This window comes from Clarias gariepinus, chromosome 20 (assembly GCF_024256425.1).
Source record: "Clarias gariepinus isolate MV-2021 ecotype Netherlands chromosome 20, CGAR_prim_01v2, whole genome shotgun sequence".
Classification (NCBI taxonomy): domain Eukaryota; kingdom Metazoa; phylum Chordata; class Actinopteri; order Siluriformes; family Clariidae; genus Clarias; species Clarias gariepinus.
The window spans coordinates 4477501-4503377 of record NC_071119.1 but is presented as its reverse complement, the minus strand read 5'-3'; the positions used below and the strand labels follow the sequence as shown (position 1 = coordinate 4503377).

The window sequence follows — 25877 nt, the reverse complement described above, 5'->3', positions numbered from 1 at the left end:
TTATTTTCATCCATCCATCATCCATCCTTCTATCCATTAATCATATAGATTTTAAAACATAAATTTTTTTTTATCTCTTTGTTCATCCAGTAGAATTTACTGTGTTCAATTTCCAACATCCATTCATCCCACCATCAATTCGAGTTCAAAATGTTTCTTTTCGATTAACAAACCATCCATCCATCAGAATTCAGTGTGTTCTGTTTCTTCCCTCCAACTATCCATCATAAAGGACTGAAATGTGTTTTTTTTCCTTCCATCCATCCATTTAAAAGCTTCTATTTTTATGATCCACCCATTTTTCATCCAACAGAATTTACAGTGTTTTATTCCCACCATCCATCTGTTCTTCCATTCGTCCATCCAGTCAAAAGCTTTTAAAAGGTTCTATTTTTAATCCATCTATTCGACTCCGCGTTCCCATAGAGTTTGATTGCACACTCATAGGCGCGTGTTGTAAAATGTACAGCGCCATATGTTTAATTTTGAGATGAACTTGTGAATTTTTCAGATTAATAAGAGCGTTTTCCATTTAAATTTCAAAGTAGCATATCTTAGCTTCCCATGTTATAAATCCCAGTCAAATACACCTGTGAAAACCCCATAAAAAATTTTTTTACGTGATGCTTGCACAACAAATAGACAAAAATTACTAAAAACGTCTTGATGTATTCCATTACTCATCTTTTTTTGGTGTATTTTTTTTTGTATGTACAGACAGTCTACCTTTACAGTTTTATTTAATGTATACATTTCCACAATCCATCCATCCATTTATCCTATATAAATCAGTGTTAGATTTCTATTATTCATCCATTCACCAATATTTTAAAACTGTCATATTTCTGTAACCCATCCATCCAATAGAACTGAAACTGTTCACTTTTCAGCGCTCCATTATGATCCGTCTATCCATTTCTAGTCATTGATTTTTCAATTCTATTATCTATCCATCCATACAGATGTGATTCCACCCCGACTGTGATTCAGTTCCCCATCATAAAGAGAATGATTTTACCTGATCTATAACCCTGAACTGATTCATCCATCTCTTAATCCTTGCATACTATACAGTTCTAACACTTCACGTCACTTCACACACACACACACCTGGTCAGCTTTCTCCTGGTCCACGGCGATTTTCCCCATGAGGGCGTCGACGTCGATAGATTTCTGCTGCAGCACGGGCTCCAGGGCCGACAGCTCCACCTTCATCTTGTCCACCAGCTCGTTGGTCTCCAGCAGCTTTGTCAGACCGTTTTTCACTCGATCACGTGCCTGCATACACATACAGCACACACACACACACAGCACACTCTTGGGTTACTCATGATCACCTTAGAATACAAACCTTGTGTCAAGACCTGATCTTATAAACTGCTGGCTGTGGCATGAGGTGATAAGGTCAAATCCCAGGAGATAACCTGGTTCATCTGGTTGTTATCAGTGAGCATTATGAACGATGCTTTGAACCCATGTGGGTTCGGGTTTTGGGTTTTGTCTTTCAGGTTGTGTCATGTGTTTATATCCCTCACCGCCTCCAGCTGCTTCCGTTTATTTCCCAGCATGCTTAGGTAAAGGTTAATGAGCTCCAGATAAGAAGTGGGCGTGGTGTAATAACGGCGCCGGAGCTCTGAGTAGAAGCGCTCGGCCATGTCCGTCACACTCATGTGGATCTCCACGCACATATTAGACAAAGAGTTCATCAAGCCCTTGCTGCCAAATTCCACTGTTTGGAAGAACGTCTGGGAGACGGACAAGAGAGCCTCTTGGGGCCACTGAGACACAGAGAGAGGGAGAGAGAGGTTATGATTTATTGCAGTCATTATGAGAACATGAGGAAAAAAAGATTCACTGGGTTGACAAGACAAAAATAAACATCTTTAGATTTACTCAAATCTGGTGAAAACCAGGTACTGCGTATCAGTGAAGCGTGGTGGTGGCGGCATCATGATTTGGGGAGTTTCTCAGCAGCAGGAAATTGTTGCTAGTGTGGTGTGGAGTTTAGTCTATCTTTTACAACTTTATGTATGAACCTCTCTTTCTTTTCCACATACACACTTTACATAACAATTAGCACAACGCTCTCATAAATAGCCTGCGGCGATGCAGCATTATGCGACTCATTAACACACTGGCTGAACTCAGGAGAAGCGGAAGTGTAGAAGAGAAGAATGCAGAGGAAGAGAAAGACAAAGAGAGATGGCTAGATGTAGGAAGCTGACACACCATGAAGAAAAACAAATGAGCCTGAAGCTTCTGTAGCCTGGACAAATCGTCTGTAGAAGAATGAGAGCTACTGTATAACACATATGATGCTCTCATACAGTCAAGTAAGTGTGACAGGAAGTTAATTATCTGTTCTATCAGGTTCTAACTTGTATATTTATATAAAATCTTGAAATTTTGTCCAAATATGTTAATAGTTAATTAACATGAACAGTATTTTAGCCACAGGTTTGTCCAGGAGGCTAAAAATGCAACATAAGCACATATGAACTACACACACACACACACACACACACAAGTTCTCCTAGTTGTCTTTGATTTAGAGGAACTGATGGGTGTGAGGTTTGCGGTACCGACCTGGATAAACCAGTCGATGGTGCAGCAGTTGACGAGGGAGGGAAACATGCGGCAGCGGGAACGGAAGGCGTCGCCCACTGGACTCATACACAGCACAATATGCAGTTTCTCACGTACACGAGAGATGAAGAACTGGAAGACCTGCAGACAGGGTGGACATTCAGTGTTATAATCTGTACTGCAGCGTGGAGGAGTGAAGGGATGAGAGACGTAGTACAGAGACGTGAGATATAGAATAGAGGACGAACATGTGACTAAAGGGCTAGTGTAGTAGAGAGTGTGTAGGATTTGACGCGGTTCGTCATGTACCTCGTCCCGGTTGCCCTCAGGGATGCCCGCCTTCTTGGCGCGGGGTCGCGTCGCTGCCAACACCTGCTCGAGCTCGTCTTTCTCGAACAGGTTGGGAACCTCACCGGAGTTCAGCATGTTGTTGATGTCCTCCAGGAACTCCTCCACTACAATCTGAGAACATCACCAATCAACAGCTCGTTTAGCAACTCCGTTCATCATCACAGCTTCAACAGGGCTGTCTCTGGCTCTTATACGCAGATAATTAACCTGAATATTTATGAAGCGTGTACAGTACTGTGTGTACCTGAGTGTCAGTGAAGAGGAACACCATGTCCTTTCCCTCGACACCGGCCATCTTGTAGAGTTTACGCAGGTCGTCGTGGAAACTGTCGTAGTTGTAGCCGCGGCTGAGCTCAATCTGGAAGCAGCGGTAGCCGCACATGTGAGAGCCCAATCGCGTGAGAGACTGCTTCCCTGTCCCGCCCACACCGACTAACAGGGCGTTACCGCGCTCTTGTCGAATCATGCGAGCGATTCTGAGAAGAAAAACATCACAAATCGTCAGAATTCCATACAGAAGAGCAGACAGCGAGAACACGGACACCTTCAGGATTCTAAAACGCGTGGCCAGAAAAGTTTTCAAACTTTTTGAAAGGTGTGATTGGAACTTACCTGGGGAAACAATGGACTAGAGGGGAACTGAGCAAACGTTGTGGGAATAACAAGCAACTAATTAACCACTGAAACACGGACATGGATTACAGTCACATGATCTACCTGGTGACATGTTCGATGGCGTCCTGGAAGAACACAAGCTTGGTTTCTTTGGAGAAGGAGATGTTGTAGTCATCCAGGTAGTCCTGCAGAATGTTCCGGATTTTCTCTGTGTCCATCAGGTCCTCGTAGACGCGGTCAGCTTTCTCCGCTCCAAACTACAGAAGATAAAATCGATTAGGACTATATACACAGTAGGTCTATGTACGGCATAACAGCAGATATGAAGTAGTTATTAAACGATCAGGAAACTGTAAGCAGGTAGTCCCTGACTAATAAATAAGTTCTGTTCCGGGAGTGTGTTCGTAAGTCGGATTTGTTCTTAAGTCCGACAAAGTGAGTCTTAAACGCCTTTGACATGAATATACAATGTAAAGCATACAAGTCCAATCGCTGTCTCCTTTCCCCACAAACAGTAATAGCACCTAAGAAAATGAATCTCACATGTCAAATGTAACAGTGTCATCTCTGTGCCTTTAAATCATGAGGGGAATCCCAGACGCCATTTTGTCTCAGAGCTGTTTTCCACTATATTAGACTGTGAACTCTGTCTTGTTGAGGATTTTCCCGAAATTAGAATTATTCACCATCAGGACAGCTTTACAGGACAGACTTTTTCTATCATCGTGCTCACAGACTGATTCATTGAAACCGGTGAGGCCGAATTATTTCTCCCCACACACACACACACACACACACGTACACACACGCACACATACTTAGAATATACCGAACTTTTTAAACATTTACAGTACTTCGACACTGAAAATAATGTATATAATTGTAAATATTGGTATCTGGTTCACTTTGTACAACACACGTGAGCTACTTTTTTGTGATTTGTTCACAGCTACAAATGCTTTCTTCGTATCCTCTGTAATCTGTAACTCGTATGTTTGTAAGTCGAGGACGACCTGCAATTAGAAATAATTTGTGCACTTCTTCAACAATATTTTTATTGATTTTAAAACAGGGATATTACAGGGTAGACATGTAATGTTTTAATACAGAATTTTAAATCCCTATAGCACCCACCCCACCCCTACCTAGCTCCAAGCCAGCTTTACAAGTACAAGGAAAGGCTAGACGCGAGGCATAACAAAGAAGGAGAGAAACTAACAAAGAAAAAAGAACCTGGAGCTGGAAGTTTTTTAGTTTTGCGTACAACAACAACAAAAAGGGAAAAGAAAACAAACAAACGATTAAATAAAAAAGGGAATCAAACTATAAATGTATATGAAAAAAGCGAAGGAAGGGCCCCCACACCTGTTGGAATTTTAAGTCTGGATAACGGATTGAGGAGTGGATCTTCTCCAAGGACAGACAAGACATAATATCTCTGAGCCACTGGGCGTGAGTGGGTGACGTGGCATCCTTCCATTTGAATAAAAGAGAACGCCTGGCCAGGAGTGTCGCAAAAGATAACAAACGCTGTTTAGCTGGAGTTAGACGCTTGTCTTCCTCTCCAGTGACACCAAAGAGAGCAATCAGAGGGTCTGGTTCAAGGTTGCATTTCAATATGTACGACAAGGTTTTAAAAACATCCCTCCAGAATTTTTCCAAATTCGGACATGTCCAGTACATATGAATAAGAGACGCCTCTCCACTTTTACATTTATCACAGCAAGGATCAATGCCTGGGTAGAAACGGGAAAGTTTAAGTTTAGAGAAATGAGCCCTGTGTACAACCTTAAACTGTAATAAAGAGTGGCGAGCACATAAGGAAGTTGAGTTGACCAGTTTAAGAATTGAATTCCAAGTATCATCTGATAGTGACAAATTTAAATCTTTCTCCCAAGCAGTTTTATTTTACTTAAAGGGGTGTGACTCAAACCCATCAATCCACCGTAAATAGTGGATATTAGGCCTTTACGCAACGGGGACAAACAGAGGAGATTATCTAGAATATTTACATCAGGAGCTTCAGGAAAATTTGGTATTGAAGAGCTAATGAAGTGTCTTACTTGCAGGTATCTGAAAAAATGAGAATTGGGTAGGTTAAACCTTTCAGAAAGCTGCTCAAACGATGCAAACTTATGGTCAACAAACAGATCTTTGCAAAGCTTGATACCCTTGTTGTACCATTCCTGAAACACTGAGTCATGTAAGGAGGGTTGGAAGAGATGGTTAGAGACAATAGGACTGGACAGAGAGAAGCCCAGAAGACCGCAGTGCTTTCTGAACTGAGCCCATACTCTCAAGGTATGCCTAACAACTGAGTTATTGATAGATTTAATTGAGGGGATGGGGAGTGCAGATCCAAGGAGTGCAGAGACAGAGAGGTTTTTGACTGACTTTATCTCCATTTCCACCCAGGCAGGCCGATTAGGTTGGTTATGAAAATATGCCCAAAAGATGACAGATCGAATGTTTGCTGCCCAGTAGTAAAAGCGAAAATTAGGCAAAGCCATGCCACCATCTCTTTTAGATCTTTGAAGTAGGGACTTATTCAGTCGTGGATGTTTACCTTTCCAAAGGTAAGAGGATATAATTGAGTCTAAAGCACCAAAGTAAGATTTGGGAATGAAAACAGGTACAGACTGAAAGAGATATAAAAATTTAGGAAGAATACTCATTTTAATGGCATTAATGTGGCCCACCAAGGACATGGACAGTGGTGACCATTTTTCCAAGTCCTTTTTAGTTTGGGTTAACAACCTAGTAAAATTTTCTTTAAAAAGGTGTTTATGTTTCCTTGTGATTGTAATACCGAGATATGTGAACTGATTTTTCACTATGTTGAATGGAAAATTGTTGATACCAGTTGTTACTGCTGAATTATTAAACAGGAAAAGTTCACTTTTGCGCAAATTTAATTTATATCCTGAAAAGTAGCTAAATTCACTAAGCAATGACAGCACAGGTGGAAGGGAGGAGATTGGATTTGATATAAAAAGTAGAAGATCATCTGCATAAAGGGAAACTTTATGTTCTTCTCCCTGCCTCCAAATCCCAGATATATCCCTACAACTGCGAAATGCAATTGCTAGTGGCTCAATGGCGAGGTTAAAGAGCAATGGGCTAAGAGGACACCCCTGACGAGTTCCCCGCTGAAGTCTGAATGGTTGAGACTGCTGAGCATTTGTCAGAACAGGGCTTGAATATAATACTTTAACCCAAGTGATAAAACTTGGACCAAAACTGAATTTTTCTAAAGCCCTAAATAAGTACTCCCATTCCACACGATCAAAAGCCTTTTCAGCATCCAAAGAAAGGACACACTCAGGGATCCTCTCTGATGGTGTGTACAGGACATCCATAAGACGTCGAATGTTAAAGTAAGAAAAGCGATTTTTGACAAAACCGGTCTGGTCCTCAGATATAATAGAGGGTAAAACATTCTCTAATCTACGAGCCAAGACTTTAGCTAGGATTTTAACATCCACGTTAAGAAGAGAGATTGGTCTATATGAAGAGCACTCTGTTGGGTCTTTATCTCTCTTTGCTATAAGGGTGATGCGAGCCTCATTAAATGACGCAGGCATCTTACCTTGCTTAAAAGATTCAGAAAGAACCAAAGCTAGTTGTGGTGCAAGGTATGAGGAGAATGATTTAAAAACTCTGCAGGGAACCCGTCAGGACCCGGAGACTTACCAGATTGCAATGATGAAATAGCTGAAATGATTTCCTCCTGTGATATGGGCTCTTCTAATCTTAATCTAGAATCAGGGGACAGAGTTGGGATATCTAGTTGAGTCAGGAAATTCTCAACTGAACTGTGGTCCTTAGGGAACTCAGAAGTATATAATCGAGAATAAAAATTCCTGAATGCATCATTAATTTTAGAATGATCGGTAGTAATGGTACCATCCTCCATCCGAATTTTTGTAATGTGTTGTTGTGCTCTAAATCCTCTTAACTGACTAGCTAAAAGTTTCCCAGATTTGTCACCATGAATGTAAAATTGGCTCCTACTCTTTAATAATTGACGTTCGATAACATGTGTTGAGATAAGTTCAAACTTACTTTGCAATTCTACGCGTTTTTTATACAGATCGGGGTTTTTAAATAGAGCATACTGCTGATCAATTTCTTTAATTTGGTTGATTAGATCTTTTCGCTCTTTATATGCCTTCCTTTTCATATTTGCAGTGAATGAAATTATCTGTCCCCTGAGGTAGGCTTTCAGAGCATCCCAAACAGTTAAACATGACACTTCAGATGTTTCATTTGTGTTTAAGAAAAAAACGATCTGATCTTCCATAAATTTAACAAAATCATCCTCTATCAGTAACGATGAATTAAAACGCCAATTTTTATTAATCTGAGGTAGATCGGGGATCTTTAGAGACATAAGAACCGGAGCATGATCCGATATCACAATGCTCTGATAAGCACAAGAATTAACCATTGGGATCAATTGATTATCTATGAAGAAATAATCAATTCTGGAGAAAGTATGATGAACATGTGAGAAAAATGAGTATTCTCTCTTTTTTGGATTAAGGAAGCGCCATATGTCAGAAATACCAAAGCTGCAAAGATAGGACTGAAGTAGCGTGGCGGATTTACTCAGAGGTATAGGATTGGGAGATGACCTGTCAAGTGATGGATCTAAACAGCAGTTGAAGTCTCCCCCTAATATGAGTATGAGCTCAGATCTGGTAGAACAGAGAAGAAATGTTCAAAAAAGGAAACATCATCGTAATTAGGGGCATATAAATTAGCCAACACTACATAAGTATTAAATAACTTCCCTGAAACAATGATATAACAACCATGTATATCCGCAATTATATTATGCTGCTCAAAAGAAATGTTTGGATTAATGAGAATCGAGACACCCCTAGCTTTGGCCTGAAAGGTCGAGTGGTAGTGCTGCCCTCCCCAACGCGACATAAGACGAGAATTATCGAAACTGCGAATGTGAGTTTCTTGTAAAAATGCGATTGCAGTGTTAAGTTGTTTAAGGTGCGAGAGCACCTTCCTTCTCTTGACCGGATGGTTTAAACCTTTAACATTCCAGCTCACAAAGTTTAAAGAACTATTCATTCTCCCTGAGAGGAGATGCAGATAGATAAACATAAATAACACTGAGATGCCTAGCGTCAGCCTTAAAACAGAAGTGTAAAACACAGAGCATCACGTTAACGATACACCGTGTATACTGAACTAACACAATACTGGCTTTGGAGAAAAATAAACAAACATGTAAATTACACGTAAACGTAAACATGGCTAGATTTACAGTTAAAAAGCGTACTTCCCTGAGAATTGTAGTATTAAAAAATTAAACTGTAGTGCACTATGTAGTTTTCAGCAGACTGTCTATGTGTTTCTGTGCCTCTTCCACCGAGCGAAGCCACTTCTTCTGTCCGGTAGAGAGAGTTATCCGGAGCCGTGCTGGATACAGGAGAGAAGGCCTGGTTGTATAACTCAGTCATAACGTCTCTATACTCGGCTCGCTGGCTTAAAACTTCAGGAGCGTAGTCTTCCACGATACGAACCTGCTGACCGCGGTATTCCAGCCTCCCTCTCCGCCGAGCCTCCCGAACCAGAAGGTCTTTAACCTGGTACCGGTGCACACGGAGAATGACGGGCCGAGGTCTCTGACCTGAAGCGGGTTTGGATGTAGGTATGCGGTGGGCTCTGTCAATCTCAGGCGGGGATGGAAGCGTTTCACTCCCAAACACCTCGCACAAAAACTTCGAGAAGAACTCGGTAGGGAGTCCACTCTCAGTACCCTCTGGAAGACCCAGGACACGCAGGTTTTGTCTCCTGCTCCGGCCTTCTAGGTCTACGACTTTGGCCGTTAACTTAGTGTTACTTTCCCGAAGTCCGGAGCAGATGTTCTCTAACTCGCTCACACGCTGGCTCAGGTCATCTGTAGCAAGTTCTAGTGAAGGTAAGCGCTGTCCATGGTCCTCTACTTGGGCTTGGATTTGGTCCAGTTTACTTTCCAGTAAACTAAACGATGATTTAAATTCAGCCGCTAACGCTTCACGGTGTTTGTCTAACAGCGCTGAGATAGTCTCGACTGTTAGAGCGGTCACAGTGTCGTCTTTTTTCCCGGCCTTAACACTCCTTGTAGCCATTATAAATGAAAAAAGGATGTAACCGTGGGGTAGAGTACAAAGTTATTGTATCCTAAAGATTTAGTTTAGCATTTAGAAACGGATAAGGGAGTGAAGGAATTTAAATTGTCGGAGCACCTAACTCACACGTCTACTCCATGTGGCTGCTAACCGGAAGTCAATTTGTGCACTTCTGTAAGAAAATTAGTTTCCTGTTCGATGCTCCGGCCTCACTTCCTGTACACTATTTATTCCAAAATCACAAAATGTCTAAACATGTAAATGTTGCACTATTCTGATATTTTTCCTTTAATTTGTCTCTCATGTGTACACGCCATCATTACGAAGCCTTAATGCCTGCTTTATGTCGAGAAGATTAGCAGTTTAGCTGGCTTACACTAACAGAGTGGTGTGACTGTGGAGGTTTCGGACCGTCTCGGCACTGGAGCAAAACTCACCTTGATGAAATCTCCAAAAATAATAGGATTCTTGGTGAGAGAACTCGGCTCCAGACTAATGTTGAAATGTTTATCTGCGAAATACAACAATTTATTTATTTATTACCTTCTATAGTAACATCATTACCTCTGCAGGTGTGTAATGCTTTAACGTTATTACTCTCTCATAATACTATACTCAGCAAAAAAAGAAACGTCCCTTTTTCAGGACTGTGCATTTCAACAATAATGTTGTAAAAATCCAAATAACTTTACAGATCTTTATTGTAAAGGGTTTAAACAATGTTTTCCATGCACGTTCAATTAACCATAATCAATTAATTAACATGCACCTGTGGAATGGTCGTTAAGACCTTAACAGCTTACAGAAAGTAGGCATTTAAGGTTACAGTTCTAAAAACGCAGGACACAAAAACACCCAAAGAAAGATGCCCAGGGTCCCTGCTCATCTGCGTGAACGTGCATTAGGCATGCTGCAGGGAGGCATGAGGACCGCTGATGTGGCTAGGGCGATAAATCGCCATCACCGTGAGACGCCTAAGACGGCGCTACAAGGAGACAGGAAGGACGGCTGATCATCCTCGCGTTGGAAGACCACGTGTAACAACACCTACACAGGATCGGTACATCCGAATATCACACCCGCGTGACAGGTACAGGATGGCCACAACAACTGCCCGAGTCACACCAGGAACACACAATCCCTCCATCAGTGCTCAGACTGTCCGCAATAGGCAGTCCATGAGGAGGAGATGCACTGCAGTACTTCAAGCAGCTGGTGGCCACCAGATACTGACTGGTACTTTTGATTTTGAGCCTCGCTTCATTCAGGGACACATTGGGAAACATTTTAGTTTATGTCTTATGGTGTTGGCTCTTTAAGACACATTAAGTTTACTGAATGTAAAAACAGTTGAAAGTCAGAGGACGTTTCTTTTTTTGCTGAGTGTACAGTATATACACCATGTGACACTTTTTATCTTCCTTGTATGGTCATAGCTTCCAGGTCAGGTTGGCCTATTTAAAACCAAAGCTCTCTTTACATTCAGTCAGAGCTGAAATGCCTGTATTACATGCTATTATTATTTTAATAATAAAAAATATTCTAAATAAATAAATAAGTGTCGTGTTATACTACAGTAACGGTGATGTATTATAATTTCTCATTTAGGAATTAACGGAGGAGCTTGTTAAAACGTAAGGCTTGAGCAGGAAGGCGGGGCTTTATGATGATGTCAGCGACTCACTGGCCATCTCACAGATCATGGTGTTGAAGTAGGTCTTGTCCTCGTTGTTGATGAGCCGGTCATGAAACACGCGTTGACATTCGTGACAGAAGAGACGGAAGATCTGGTTGTGATCCTGCACCGTGCCGGGCTCGCACTGCAATATGCCTAAAACACACACACACACACACACACACACACGATCAGGTAGCTAGAATAGTAACAGACGAGTTTAAGTGTTTTATTCCACTTGTACTACAGCAGTGTGTGTTTTCTTACTAGAGGTAAAGACTGAATTCATCTACAGCACAACACTTTACACGTCCTGGAGCAAAAATTCAGTGTGTGTGTGTGTGTGTGTGTGTCTCACCTTGCACACACTTGGACAGATCTCGGAGGTTGAAGACGTAGTGAGATTTGTCCGGAGTAGGAAGCAGATCGACGCTCATGCGGCCGTAAATCTCCACCGCCGCGTCCACGATGCTGCCTGCAGCCTGTTTCACTGCCGCTGGGAAATCAGACAGGAAGCCACACAGGATCGCCTGCAAGTGAGGCACACACACACACACACACACACACACACACACACTCAACACACACTCAACACACACTGTATAGGTGATAAAACTGGAGAAACAATGTATACACACACATGAATGTTGAAAAAAATGGTTCCATTCTGTGTGTGTGTGTGTGTGTGTGTGTGTGTTTGTTTGTTTGTGTGTTTGTTTGTGAATAAGACAACAGTTAAGTTTGTCTAAATGAGAGACCTTAAAAATCTGCTTAAGGCAGTGCTCGGACGGCGTCGGGAGACAGAGCATGCTGAAATGACGGATAAAACGAGGCGTCACTGGGTTACGACCTCCACCAGGGGGCGCACACGCTGCTGCTATGGTCATATCCTACGAAAAAAGAATATAATAATATATACAAACGCAAACAGAGATCAGGATACACATAAAGGAGAGTCACCGATTCTCTTAAAAGAGACAGAGTGAAGAAGAAGAAGGGACGAGTGAAAAAGGACAATGAGGAAGACGAGGCAAAGGGTAAAGACATGATAACGGGTGTGTTTACCTGAATCTCCTTCCAGAAGAACTTCTCGCGGTCATAGAAGCCCTTGAAATCCTGAAACTGTCTCAGTAACTCTATCGGAGGCTGCGAGCCGTAAGTGTCCAACTTGGGCATGTTTAGATCGTCCACGAACACCACCACCCGCTTGTTAGCAGGAGCACCTCAAACACACACACACACACACACACACACACCGATTTTATATATTCAGTAGGATTCTGATAAACGTCTGTGTGTGTGTGTGTGTGTGTGTGTGTATACCTAGTATATTCTTCCTCTTCTTCTCCAGCTTAGACTCGACGATCTCCTGCGTTCTAGCCGAGGACGTCTGGGCTGAGAAGTTGATGTAGACGGGGACGTACCCTGCCTGCTCCTGTATGTTGTTCAACAAACCGCGAGCCACCACGGACTGACACACACACACACAAACACACACACACACCATACAAAATATATATACATATACAGTGAAACCTTGGATTATGAGTAACGCGGTTTACGAGTGTTTTGCAAGACAAGCAAAGATTTTAAATCAATTTTGACTTGAAAAACATTGCATTGTCTTGGTTTACGAGCATGCGCTTCTTGTTTTGGTGCCGAGTGTCACATGATCACAACTGAGCCAACGGTTTTTCTCGCTCTTGCGCTGCGGAATCGTGTCTGCTGCTTGGTCTTAGTGCTCGTCTCTTACTGGTATAATCAACATCCGTGCATGCGTCTACTGTTTACTATAACACTGTGACCACGTGTGTGTGTAAAACTTATTTTATTTTGTGTCCGAAAGCACGTGTGTACAGCGCGTGTACTGTTTCTTATAACACACGTGTGTGTGCACGAGTCAAGCAAAAGAAATTCTCAATACAGAGGTTAAAAATCTATTTTCTTCCTCATTGCGGTGTGTGTGCACGCGCGTGAGCTTAATTTGACACTGTGCTGGCTATGTGTGTGTGTGTGTGTGTGTGTGTGTGTGTGTGTGAACCCCCTTCACAAACACACACGCGCACAGAAATTAAGGCGAGAGACACACTCTGCTCTCCGAAAAAACTCTGTTGCAAATCTTTTCTGAGGTATGGTGCTGGTTCATTTGTTTGTTTTACTGTGTCATTAGCGATGTTTATTGCTAATTTTCAGATAAAACAGTGTAGCGGGAGAGAGACGTTGATTTATGACCGCTGTTTACGGAAGTATAGTCCAGTGCGGGAGATGCATTGTGGGTAATGCAGTCCGGTGTGTGTGAACGCAAATGCGAGATCTAAGCTAGGATATAGAGCCTGAGTTTTGTTCTTCAGTAGTTTCTTTAGGTGAATTTAAGTACAGGATCCACCTGAAAGTTTGTACTATAACCTGACAATGCAGCAAATAAAAGAACGGGCATCGACCAGTTTGTCCATCTCATCATTACACAAGCATGAAAATATTTACCTCGTTAACACCCCTGTCCCGCCCCTATACACATATACGTAAATATTTACCTCATTAACACCCCTGTCCTGCCCCTATACACATATACGTAAATATTTACCTCGTTAACCCCCCTGCCCCGCCCCTATACACATATATATAAATATTTACCACGTTAACACCCCTGTCCCGCCCCTATACACATATAAGTAAATATTTACCTCATTAACACCCCCTGCCCCGTCCCTATACACATATACATAAATATTTACCTCATTAACACCCCCTGCCCCGTCCCTATACACATATACATAAATATTTACCTCATTAACACCCCCTGTCCCGCCCCTATACACATAAAGGTAAATATTTACCTCGTTAACCCCCCTGCCCCGCCCCTATACACATATATATAAATATTTACCACGTTACCACCCCTGTCCCGCCCCTATACACATAAAGGTAAATATTTACCTCGTTAACACCCCTGCCCCGCCCCTATACACATATATATATAAATATTTACCTCATTAACAACCCTGTCCCGCCCCTATACACATAAAGGTAAATATTTACCTCATTAACACCCCTGCCCCGCCCCTATACACATATACGTAAATATTTACCTCATTAACACCCCTGCCCCGCCCCTATACACATATACGTAAATATTTACCTCATTAACACCCCTGCCCCGCCCCTATACACATATACGTAAATATTTACCTCATTAACACCCCTGCCCCGCCCCTATACACATATACGTAAATATTTACCTCATTAACACCCCTGTCCCGCCCCTATACACATATACGTAAATATTTACCTCGTTAACACCCCCTGTCCTGCCCCTATACACATGTACGTACCTTTCCTACTCCGGTGATGCCGGTGAAAAGTACAGAGTGTCCCACAGAGAGCAGTTTCTCCATCAGGTACCCGTAGCGCACCGTGTCCACAGTGGGAACCAACATCTCAAAGAAAGGAATCTCCTTGTTGTACCTGTGTGAGAACATTATAACCTTGTAAAGGGAACAAAAAAAAAAAAACTAAAAAAAAACTAAAGCTCTTGGGACGGTTGCTTATGCTCACAACACCCTGATTTCAAAGTGTTTAATTCATCTTATATGTAATCCATGTTAATCTACTTGAAGGATGGAATGATCCTCTCCCACGTCACCAGGCGCTTAATGTCGAAGTCCATATACACACTCCATAGATCTCCTCCAGTGGGGAGCTGAGAGAGAAAGAGACAGTCGAAAGAGAGAGTTTCATCACTACTAGAAACTTTAAAGAGAAAATTCTAACACTCTTCAGTTCATATATACTGGAGGTGTTTAATTTCATAATAAGGTTTGTGTATATGTAAGCTTCATCGAGATAAGATTATTTTTCCCAGATCCCATATTGGCACAGCTCTGTAAATAAATAATAAATAATGTGATATTATTCCATACTCTGCGTCATACTCTCCTCTCTCCTTCCCCTCCCCCACTCACTCTCTCTCTGATCTCTATTTCAACCCTTCTGATATTCTCATCAAATATTAAAGACGGACGGTTTTATGGAAGGAGATGAAAGAGACTTTCGGCGAGAGTCTTTTAAAAGTCTAAAAGAAGGTCAGTGTTGTGAAGAGAAGAGAACTCTCTTCTGTGTTCCTGCGTCCGAGCGCGTACCTTGGCGTCGGTGTTGTCCTCGAACTGCTGCGAGACGAAGCTGTCGAAGGTGTCCCAGCAGCTGTCTGTCAGATTCCCGCCTACGGCCCAGAGGTAGCAGAAGACGAACGTCTGGCAGAGCACGCTGTTCACCTGAGCGGGGTCCTGCACACACACACACACACACACACACACACTTTGTCAATAAAGACATTTTGCACAAGGCTGACATTGAGATGTTGAGCTGAGACGAGATGGACTGTACTGTTGTAGGTAGAGGGGAGTCCTTGCTGAACAGCATGGCTTCCAGGAGACAGCAGAGGGTGGTGACTTTGCTGATGTCCACCTGAGCCATGGCCTGGACGCACTGCTTCAACACGAACTGGAGACCCTTCTCGACGTAGCGCGTGAAGAGCTCCATCAGGTACGTACGCACGGGCTCCGCCACCTACACCACAACACACACGGGATATGAACATCTGTCTGGTGTTCAACAGGACCATCGAAGACATTAGTAAAAAAGATTAGGTGGTCAGCTTGAGCTAAATATTCAATAACTCTAAAAGCAAATTTCAACCCTCAGTAGGCAAAAGGGAGTGTATTCACAAAGCTAAGCACACACTTCTGAGACATTTACTCCAAACAACTCCTACACACTGAGTCTTGTTCAAAGTGTTTAAGTGCTCGCGTTACTCCAAAAGTGCTAATTAACCAAATAAATCACTTTAAACGTTCTGAACACCAATTCTAACGAGTAGTTCTACATCTCTGCAGTTATGCTAATACACATGTGGGAGTGTTCACCACTTAGTGTAAAAGTCAAATGGAAAAACTCAAGCTGATGTATATAATAAGATAGATAAGTACATACATCTGATGTGAATTAGAGAATTAAAACAGATCCCGTGTGTGTGTGTGTGTGTGTTTTGACCTTGTCCGAGAGGCCTGTGAGCCACGTCTGCACGTACGGCATCCACTTCAGCTCCTCTGGGTCGATGTAGACCATCCCACAGCGACTGACCGTAGCTGGAGAGGCGACGGCTAAATCCTGAACCTGAGCGACAGAGACAGAGTGAGTGTGTGTGTAGAGAAGTAGTACAGTAGAAATAAAAAAACATAATCAATAAATCTTTGCACCTTACCTCGAACACCATGCGTATGGAGGAGGTGAGCTTGATCCGCTCGCTGTTAGCCAGACACAGCATCTTGTTGTCGTCCAACACGGTGTTCATGTTCTCGATCCACAGCGCGTCCACGGGTCCGTCGCACACCACCCACTTGTGCACGTCGGTCTGGTCGTTGGAGGCGGCGCGGACGCAGAGCGCCATCAGACCGTCCCTCCACTCCAGCGTCAGGGGGTTGGCTTCGCCGTACAGCTCGCCCATGCTCACCGACTTCGGGTTGAGCACGTAGGTCGTGACGGGCTGGTAGAAAGGGTTCGTCTCGCAGCCTTCCGTCTGGTGGAGGGCCAGGAGCGCGTCGGCGAGCACGAGGTACACCGTGGTCTTGCCGCCTCCCGTGGGACCCACCAGCATGACGCCGTGCCGCACCAGCATGGTCTCGTACAGCTGGATCACCTTGCCGGTCATGCTGTGGACGGGCTGCAGGGAGCGGGCGCACAGAGCCTCCTCGATACTCAACTGCAGCACTCCGTAGTCGTGCTCGGGGATCCTCACGCCGGGGAACAGGTCCGACAGGATCCCACTGTGGGGACACGAGAAAGATCGGGATTCATTTTATACACATCAGAAAGTCTTTCACAGCACACCAAGCTTACAGAACGACCTACTCAGTAACACAAGGTCACCGAGGCCCTAAAGTTACCCAGGTGTCTCCCCGTCCTTCTGTCTCTAATCAAGCAGCTGCTCATTAAGAACTGATAAGGGAACAAGTCAGCTTTAATAACGACTGTGCTCACACAAGAACAGAGGGGTGTCTGTTCTAATGTAAGGGCTGACATCTAAAGTACTTGTGTACGCTGAGTAAGACACTTACAGGAAGTGACCATGAATAACAACAGATCCATGAGGAACAACACAGCCATGAGAAGGCGCTGTATTAGTTACTGCTGTGTCTGAGAATACGGAATTAAATTCACATTTCATTTCCTGCTTGTATGAAGAAACCGAATTAAAAACAGAGGCAGTCTGGACTCTCTACCAGTTTCCTTGTTTAATCTCTAACTGGTACTGATTCTGTGGCCGTGTCAATCGATATCTTCATCCTAATCTGTGTTACACTTTCTATATTAAAAGTAAAACCCGGGCAGAAATTTCTCAAATCAGCAATGATTAAAATCACCTGCAATTTTATTATTTTTAATGCATTCATTTGAAGTAGTGCAAAACCAGCACAGTATTAAAAGTTCCTGGTGATAAAAGCAAACGATGAATAAGTGTTTAGCACTAATCAGTACAGGATTAAAGCTCTCACTCTCTCGGCGGTTTTATTTAGTCGATTCAGCATTTAATTGGGACATTCAGAAACATTACGAGGTGCTAATGTAGCAGGCATGGCTTAAAAAAAAAAGCAGTGACTGCATAATTACAGCTTAAGTTTCCTCTGCTGTGTTTCGTTCCCTTCAGCACCTGTAATAATGACCTTCGTGTACAGGAGAGTGGTGGATGTATTTACTAACCCTGTACGTTGTATCATATATATTATGTTATACTGTGTAAAATCTCATTTTCGTGTTTTGTTTGTTTTTTTTACCCAAAAAGCTCAGCGTCGTCCTTGAGGAACTTGGGCAGGTTGGAGTCTCGTAGCGCTCGGATCAACACCACGTCCTCACTCAGGTGTGGGTTCTCTCTCTTCAGAGACCTGGAACCACATGCAATCACAGTAACACATTAGTACAGACCCTTATGATAATACACATTTCTAACAGATGTGTGTGTACACTGTAGAGGTGACCAACAACATCTGTATCATAAAAAACTCATCTTCCAATTGTAGTCAGTATGTATGACTGAGTTAAACTGATCATATTTGGTGATGTATCTGTATGATCGTTTTCTGTAAGTGTGATGAGAACAAGGTGTCAAGTTCATTGTTTTGTTACAAGGCCGTGGACAGAGACAGGCTTGAAGAGACTGAAAGAGTCACAGCTCAATCCTCATTTAGACCCTGAATTGAATTTCTAAGCCGTGTCTTTCTCCAGACCCTCTCATCATCTTGACGTATTCTCATCAGGATTATCAGGGTTTAATGCTTTTCTTTTTCAGCTTCTAATCGTTTTTGCACTTTTACCGTTTCATACCTCGCTGCTCAGTTCATTCCAATGTGAGTTCTGTTACAGTTACAGATAGATTTAATTAAAATTTTGATTTTAAAATGGGACTCATAAGGCTGGATGTTCGTTAGCAGTAGCAAGACCTGTATGACACGGATTCAACTATTATATTCGTCTGACTGATTCTTTTAACTCTATCTGCTCTCTGTCACATTATATAAGATGTCATGACACGACATGTCCTTTCGTCGTCCTTTTCCAGCTCGATGTTTGGACTGACTGCTCACTCGTACAGGAAGTCGGCCTGAATGAAAAACGAACGGATATAAAAGTTCAGCCTGCGCGCAGATGGACTGACCCGGCCATGACGAGAACTGATTTGACGGCTCTCATGCCGAAGTCGTAGTGGTCCTGCTGGGAGAGCTGCTCGCTGCACAGTTTGTACATCTGAGTCATCTTCCTCGCCAGAGTCTTACTGGACTCGAAGCCCTCTGAGTATAAGATCACCTACAGCGAGAGATAGATAGAGGAAGAGAGAGAGAGAGTCGTCCCTTAAGCACTCAGACTGTTCTGTTCTGTTAGAGTAAGTGATGAACGACGGTACGAGCGCACCTCAGCGATGAGGGCGTAGTTGGGCACCATCATGGAGATGGGTCTGAAGAGGGCCTTCAGGTTGTCTGGGAGCTCCGTCCTGCCTGCGTAGCCCGGGTTCATCGTGATGAAGGCGGCGCATGTCGTCACCAGCTTAATATCTCTTCCTTCAAACATAAACCGAGACACCTACACACACACACACCATTTACCCTACGTATCCACAATTATTAAACAGAATACAGCATTGTCCCTGAGTGTGAGTGTATGCGCTACCTTGGCGGCTTTGGCGTTCCTGATCGTGATGAGCTGTTGTGCGATGACTGAGAGAACCTCGATGTTAATGCGGTTAAACTCGTCAAAGCAACACCAGGCTCCAGACTGAGCCAGACCGCTGAAGAACGTCCCCATCATCTACACACACACACACACACATACGATGAAATAGACATTCTGGCTAGGTTACTCAGGCGCGTATTAATTTACACCAACAGAAGGAAGTGGTACCGCTCACACTCAAAGTACAGAAGTAAAACTCAAGGTCTTATCATGTGATCTAAAATTAAAATAACATAAGTAATAATAACCCTGGCTCACGAAATGCCCCAATAAGATGTGAGGAATACAGATCTCTGCTGCCCCCTTGGGACAGACAGCCGTCACCTTGTAATCGAGTCCATCAGAGCAGTTAAAGACCACACACTGGATGGCCAGGGCTTTGGCCAGGTCTTTGGTGGTCTCGGTTTTCCCGGTGCCAGCAGGACCTGCCGGAGCTCCGCCCAGATCCAGCTGTAGCGCCCCCATCAGACACAGGTAGCAACGGTCCTGAGGTGCAACACAAACACACACAAGCAGGTCACATCACAGCAGACACAGAATGAGGTTTACTAACTTCCACATCTACATCTTTCGTTCTCGTGTGTCACCGTAAGCGGGGTGATGACCAGACGCGGACAGGCTCCCAGGTACTCGTATCCGTAGATGTACTGAGACAGCGCCATTCTGGCCACGCAGTTATCCAGATCCGTGTCCCAGTAGTAGCGCAGCTGTCTCTGCCACTCAAAGTTACTGCTCGTGTCCACCTACAGGAACATATATGTTGTAGACGATCTCGTTATATCTAATTATAACAATATATATTACATACAGTATATACCCATGTGCATATTTTGTGTAACAAGTAAATATAAAACATACACGAGAAGCATCTAATGAGATCTGATTAATTCCCTGTGCACTGAGAGCTGTGTATCAGTGTGTGTACCTTTTCTTTGACCAGATCAGTGACGATGTCTCTGGCGTGGACGTCCACGGTAATGAGCGCTGTGATGATGTTGCGATGAATTTTGGGTAAGTTACCCCGCACCAGGGCGGCCAGCGCATTCAGCCTCTATAAACACACACACACACACAAAATATGTGTAATATAGTATGTGTTAAAAGGAAGAAGAGATATTATGCAGTATTTTGTACCACACATCACTGTACATCATGTAAACAGTGTGATTAGATACTGTGATTCTCATTTCAGGGTTACAGTCATGTGACTCAGAAGTATAATGCCGTTTCCCTTTCATTTCAAGTTATTAAATGCTTTACAACAAATCAGTAAATACAGTAATTCCCTGACTTGCAAACGAGTTTCGTTCCAGGAGCGTGTTCCTAAGTCAGATTTGTTCTTAAGTCCGAAAAAGTAGGACTTCACACACACACACAAACACAACATTTACCCTATGTATCCACAATTATTTTGGGTGACTTTAGACAGTTTATGCATTCACTTACAAACTGAAAATGTTGTATATAATTGTAAATATTGGTATCTGGTGCATTGCAGTTGAACTGGAGGTAAAACCACGGTTTATTTGTATCTGCAGAAACAGATGTTCATAAGTCGGGGACTATCTGTTATCAACCACAACAAACCTCGACGTTTGTGATCTCAAACTGCTGGAGGGCCTGGAAGTGGTCGTGGTCTCCCTCCAGACAGTTCTCCATGTCTCTGCACCACATCATCTGGGAGATGGTCAGCACCACCTGTGTGAAAAATGATCGAATGCTAAAGAAGATTCTGTATTCTGACAGTAACATCAATATCAGTATTTATACAGTATGAGGACATAAATGCCACATATTCAGACACTATCTTCCACACACACGTACCTGTGACGGATGTCCGGCCACCACCCACTTTACCCGCGGTTTGCTCTGGTAGTCAGTGATGGAGGCCTTGCTGAGGCGTCTGAGAGAGATGAACATGGCCTCCTCCACCTTCCCCAACCAGTCCTCCACATTCCCACGAGCCTTAAGACCTTTTCCTAAAGACACCTTCACAGAAATACGCACACATTTTTTTTTACTTTATTAAAGAAAACACTCAACTGATTTTACGATTAAAATATAATTTTGAATGATCTTGACCTTTTCTCCCTCGGGTGAGATCATGGCCAGGATGTCGTTGCTGTACAGTTTCTCAGTCTCGTCGGGAACGTCGGACGACAGCAAGGCGAACTCGAGCCGCGAGATGGCATCGAAGCACTTCCTGAGGTGCGGCTGCACAGCCTGAGGGTTGCGAGTCTGCGCCAGGATCTCCAGCAGCTCGTCATTGGACAGGAAGTAGAACCTGATGCATGTGGGCACACACAAAAACACACACACAGATATATGTAAACAAAAAGCATATCTTTAAAATGTACAAGTAATCCCTGACTTACGAACGAATTCCGTTCTGGGAGCGTGTTCGTAAGTCGGATTTGTTCTAAAATCTGATAAAGTGAGTCTTATATACCTTTGACACGAATATACAATGTAAATATATACAGCATATACAGTATAAAAATCCACTTGATTAAATTTCTGCCCCCTTTTCCCACACTGCCATCATGTGGCCAAAAACTGTAATCGCGCATATTCTCACACATGAAATGTAACACTGTTGTCTCTGTGCCTTTAAATCGCGAGGGGAATCCCGGCCGCCATTTTGTCTTAGAGCTGTTTTCCATTGTATTGGACTTGTTTTGGATTTGTTTTGGATTCACCATCAGGACAGCTTTACAGAACAGACATTTTTTATCATCGTGCTCCCAGAATGATTAATGAAACCTGAATGATTTCGCCCACACCACCTCCCCCCCACACACACAACAGATCTGACTTTAGACATTTTATACATTCACTTACACACAAAAAATATTGGTATCTGGTACACTGCTGGTGTATTCTTTGTACAATACACTTGCGCTACTTTTGTAATTGAACCAGATGCTTCATTTGTATTTACGGAAATTTATAACTCGAATGTTTGTAAGTTGGGGACTACCTGTAGTGGTGTTTGTCTGTGAAGGCTTTTTACCTACCTGGGAAAAACAACTCTCTTAGACTCTAAGTAGGCCTCCAGACATTTCTGAATCTGGTCCAGAAGAGCGTTATTGTTCTTAAAGATCTCCAAAAGCCCTGGGATGCAAAAAACGAAGACACGTTAAATTATGGGATGTCCTTATTGGTATATCTGCATTCGGTATATCTGAGTCTAAGGTACTGCAGTAATTAAAAAAAGTTTCCTATGGCTGTTATAAATGTCGTATGGATGTCTGACTGTTATAATAATAATAATATTAATTATAATAAAAATAATAATAATAATAATCAACATGCTGAGTCTGACCTGGAGCAGTAGCAGCGCGCAGAGAGTTGGGGTATTCATTAACCTTCCTCATGACTTCTTTCCAGGATTTGTCCACTTGCAGGAACATCTTGGCCTCAGCAGGAAGCTGCCTTTGGATATCAGGGGCAGTGAAGATGCTCTCCAGATAAAGCCAGTTCCTTTGACACGTTAACCACTCATCCTGCACACACACACACACACACACACACACACAAATATAATTAATAATATGGAAATTATACACAGCGCAACAGGACTGGCACTGAGAGTTTGATTATTACCAGGGTCTGGGTGAACAGGGAGAGCTGGCGCTGCCACTCATCCACTTTGGCCTTTATGGGACCCACGTAACGTGAAGACGCCACGGTGGCCATATTGATGGAGCTGTCGTCCAACATCGCCTGCACACAGACGCATGTTTATAAGAATAAGTATTTTTTAAAGAATATTTAAAAATACAATCCTACACCTGCGTCAGCAAACCATTCCCTTCTGTACCTGGATCTCATCAGTGCCTCCGAGAATAAACACGTCTTTGTAGTCGCGATGTAACAGCACGACGAACTCCGTGGCCTTCCACATGTCCTCCACCTGGTGGCAACACAAGTCTATAAATCTGCCCATAGATTTGTGAGACATAGAGAAATGCTGGATATGTTAACGTTGTTAGCCTCTGACCTTTTTGACCATCGTCTCCAGCGCTGCCTCTCCGGACGACTGGCCTGAAATCTGAGAGACGCGATAGAAGAGGAAGAAGAAGAAGTCACATCACATTGTATAACGTTTAAAATCCTCTAAAACATCTCATGCACCTATCACCCCCCCCCCCCCCCCCCATGTGTCTCCGACCTCTTGGATCTCCGTAGCAAAGCTGAAGACGTTGAGCTCTTGCAAGGCATCGACAGTGAATGGCTTCTTCAGCAGGTTGACGCCCACGATCCTCTCCAACATGCTCCAGTGCCGTTCTTTCAGACACGGGTTACGCAAGTCAGTGATCACTGGCAGCTACACACACACACAAACAGGATGATACAGTAATGTTAATAAAACATCAATGAATGTGTCAGTATGTTAAATAAATAACTAACATAAAATCTAAAAGTCTTTTTCCTTTTTTTTTTTGTATCGGTATACCTTTTCCCTCACGGCCTCCACGCCAGTTTTGAGGAGGGGCACGACATTGTTAGGGGGAAGCCCTTTCTCCAGCTGGTTCACGTATTTGCCGTACTTAGTCACTTGTGTATTTAAGAGCTCTGGGTCAAGATCGTTAAATTTACTCTGCAACAGACACAAACATAGATTATTTCATTTATTTATTCATAGAATAATTTGAAAAGGACAAAAGATTCACGCAACATAAACATGTACAGTGATTTATTATATATGATTATAGACGATTCCGATCTGAATTGGATCAGCTTTCCGGGAACTTAAGCCTAAAAAACTTGCTTTAGTTGTTTCATTCTAGAAATTGAAATCTAGGAAAGTGCGCTTAAAAATGTAGCCCAAAAATTTTGATCAAGGAACTAGATACCGGGAACAAAATCCAATTTATGTCGACCAGGAATTTGAATCCAAAAAGTGTAATTTACCTTCAGCGTTTTTATCCCAGGAAATTCATGTGATTCCAAGAATTTTAAGTCTAGGAACTGACATCTATGAACTTTAATCTAGGAAATTGTGGCTAAAACCTGTAACCTATAAATGTAGATCAAGGGACTTGATCCCAGGAATTTTAATACAGAAACTAGAATTAAATTTACCCCTCAGGATTTTTATCCCAGGAAATTCAATCTTATAATTGGGATAATTGGAAATTATATTTTAGGAATTTAAATAGCAGGATATAATTCTAGTAATGTTTTCCTAGGAACCTAATCCATAACTATAACTAAATCTATTATCTTTTACGCATAAATTAAAATCCAGGAAATTGAATGTAATTCCAGGAATTTTAAGTCTAGAAATTGACATCCTGGAACTTTAATCTAAGTAATTGTGCTAAAAAACTGTAGTCTATGATCTCAGGAACTAAATCCAATATATTTTGCCCAGGAATTTAGATTTAAGAATTGGAATTTTATTTTAGGATTTTTATCCCAGGAAATAAATTCTTGTAGTTGGGATGTCATTCCATGACAATTTAGAAAGCAGCAAATAATTCTAGGAATGTTCTAGGAATTTAAATTCAAAAACTATACCAAAACTATACAATTCAAACACTATAATAATCTATAATTGTAGCCCTTACATTTAGATCCAGAAACTTGGATTTCATTCTGGAGATTTTATTTCAGGGATAAAGTCAAATCGTAAATCCAGAAACTGGGTTGTAATTTCAGGATTTTTATTCCGGGAAATAAACCAACATCTTTCTTCCAGGAATAGCAGACCAGAAATTTAAATACAGTTATTTTAGGCCATGAAACTAGATTCAGAAACTATGATTTTATTTTAGGATTTTTCATCTGTATCAGTATCTTGAACTGCATGAAATTAGATCCAGGAATTGTGATGTAGTTCCAGGAATTTTCTCCCAGAAATTTACATCCAGGACCTGCGATTTAATTTATGGGAATTTAGCCTAGAAATTTTAATCCAATAACTTAATCAAAATAAATATCTACTGTATAATATTCCCCTAGAAACTTTAGCACAGAAAGTTAAGCTCAGGACTGTGAATGATTTGTATGTATACAGTACATGTGTGTGTATTTATACTGTATATGATTGCGTATACCTGCATCCAGCTGCTCTGCAACTTGCCCCACTCCTCTATCGAATCCCACAGCAAATGTTTCAGCCTTACATCAGCACTCAGCTCCTCCAGAGAGTCATATTTAGTCACCTCCACCTATCCGAACACACGCACACACACACACACACACACACACACACAAAATAAAAACAT

General features: G+C 42.4%; 1 protein-coding gene across 1 annotated transcript in view; it reads right to left on the bottom strand.

The window, feature by feature from the left end:
• Nucleotides 1-25877, bottom strand: part of LOC128508160 (dynein axonemal heavy chain 6-like) — a 53412-nt gene that overhangs the window by 22684 nt on the left and 4851 nt on the right. The window contains exons 16-51 of the mRNA XM_053479370.1: nt 25707-25820; nt 24101-24244; nt 23816-23971; nt 23645-23695; nt 23465-23557; nt 23248-23367; nt 22967-23147; nt 22659-22755; nt 21724-21925; nt 21466-21630; nt 21229-21339; nt 20567-20692; nt 20229-20384; nt 19966-20127; nt 19579-19716; nt 19324-19491; nt 19070-19218; nt 18192-18299; nt 16622-17183; nt 16411-16533; nt 15745-15927; nt 15501-15644; nt 14973-15061; nt 14694-14826; nt 12685-12832; nt 12427-12584; nt 12120-12251; nt 11720-11891; nt 11371-11517; nt 10124-10197; nt 3655-3809; nt 3182-3413; nt 2896-3048; nt 2587-2727; nt 1536-1778; nt 1111-1278 (exon numbers count right to left, since the gene is read on the bottom strand). Coding sequence (XP_053335345.1) covers nt 1111-1278; nt 1536-1778; nt 2587-2727; nt 2896-3048; nt 3182-3413; nt 3655-3809; nt 10124-10197; nt 11371-11517; nt 11720-11891; nt 12120-12251; nt 12427-12584; nt 12685-12832; nt 14694-14826; nt 14973-15061; nt 15501-15644; nt 15745-15927; nt 16411-16533; nt 16622-17183; nt 18192-18299; nt 19070-19218; nt 19324-19491; nt 19579-19716; nt 19966-20127; nt 20229-20384; nt 20567-20692; nt 21229-21339; nt 21466-21630; nt 21724-21925; nt 22659-22755; nt 22967-23147; nt 23248-23367; nt 23465-23557; nt 23645-23695; nt 23816-23971; nt 24101-24244; nt 25707-25820 — 5598 coding nt within the window. The remainder of the gene's footprint in view (nt 1-1110; nt 1279-1535; nt 1779-2586; nt 2728-2895; nt 3049-3181; nt 3414-3654; nt 3810-10123; nt 10198-11370; nt 11518-11719; nt 11892-12119; nt 12252-12426; nt 12585-12684; nt 12833-14693; nt 14827-14972; nt 15062-15500; nt 15645-15744; nt 15928-16410; nt 16534-16621; nt 17184-18191; nt 18300-19069; nt 19219-19323; nt 19492-19578; nt 19717-19965; nt 20128-20228; nt 20385-20566; nt 20693-21228; nt 21340-21465; nt 21631-21723; nt 21926-22658; nt 22756-22966; nt 23148-23247; nt 23368-23464; nt 23558-23644; nt 23696-23815; nt 23972-24100; nt 24245-25706; nt 25821-25877) is intronic.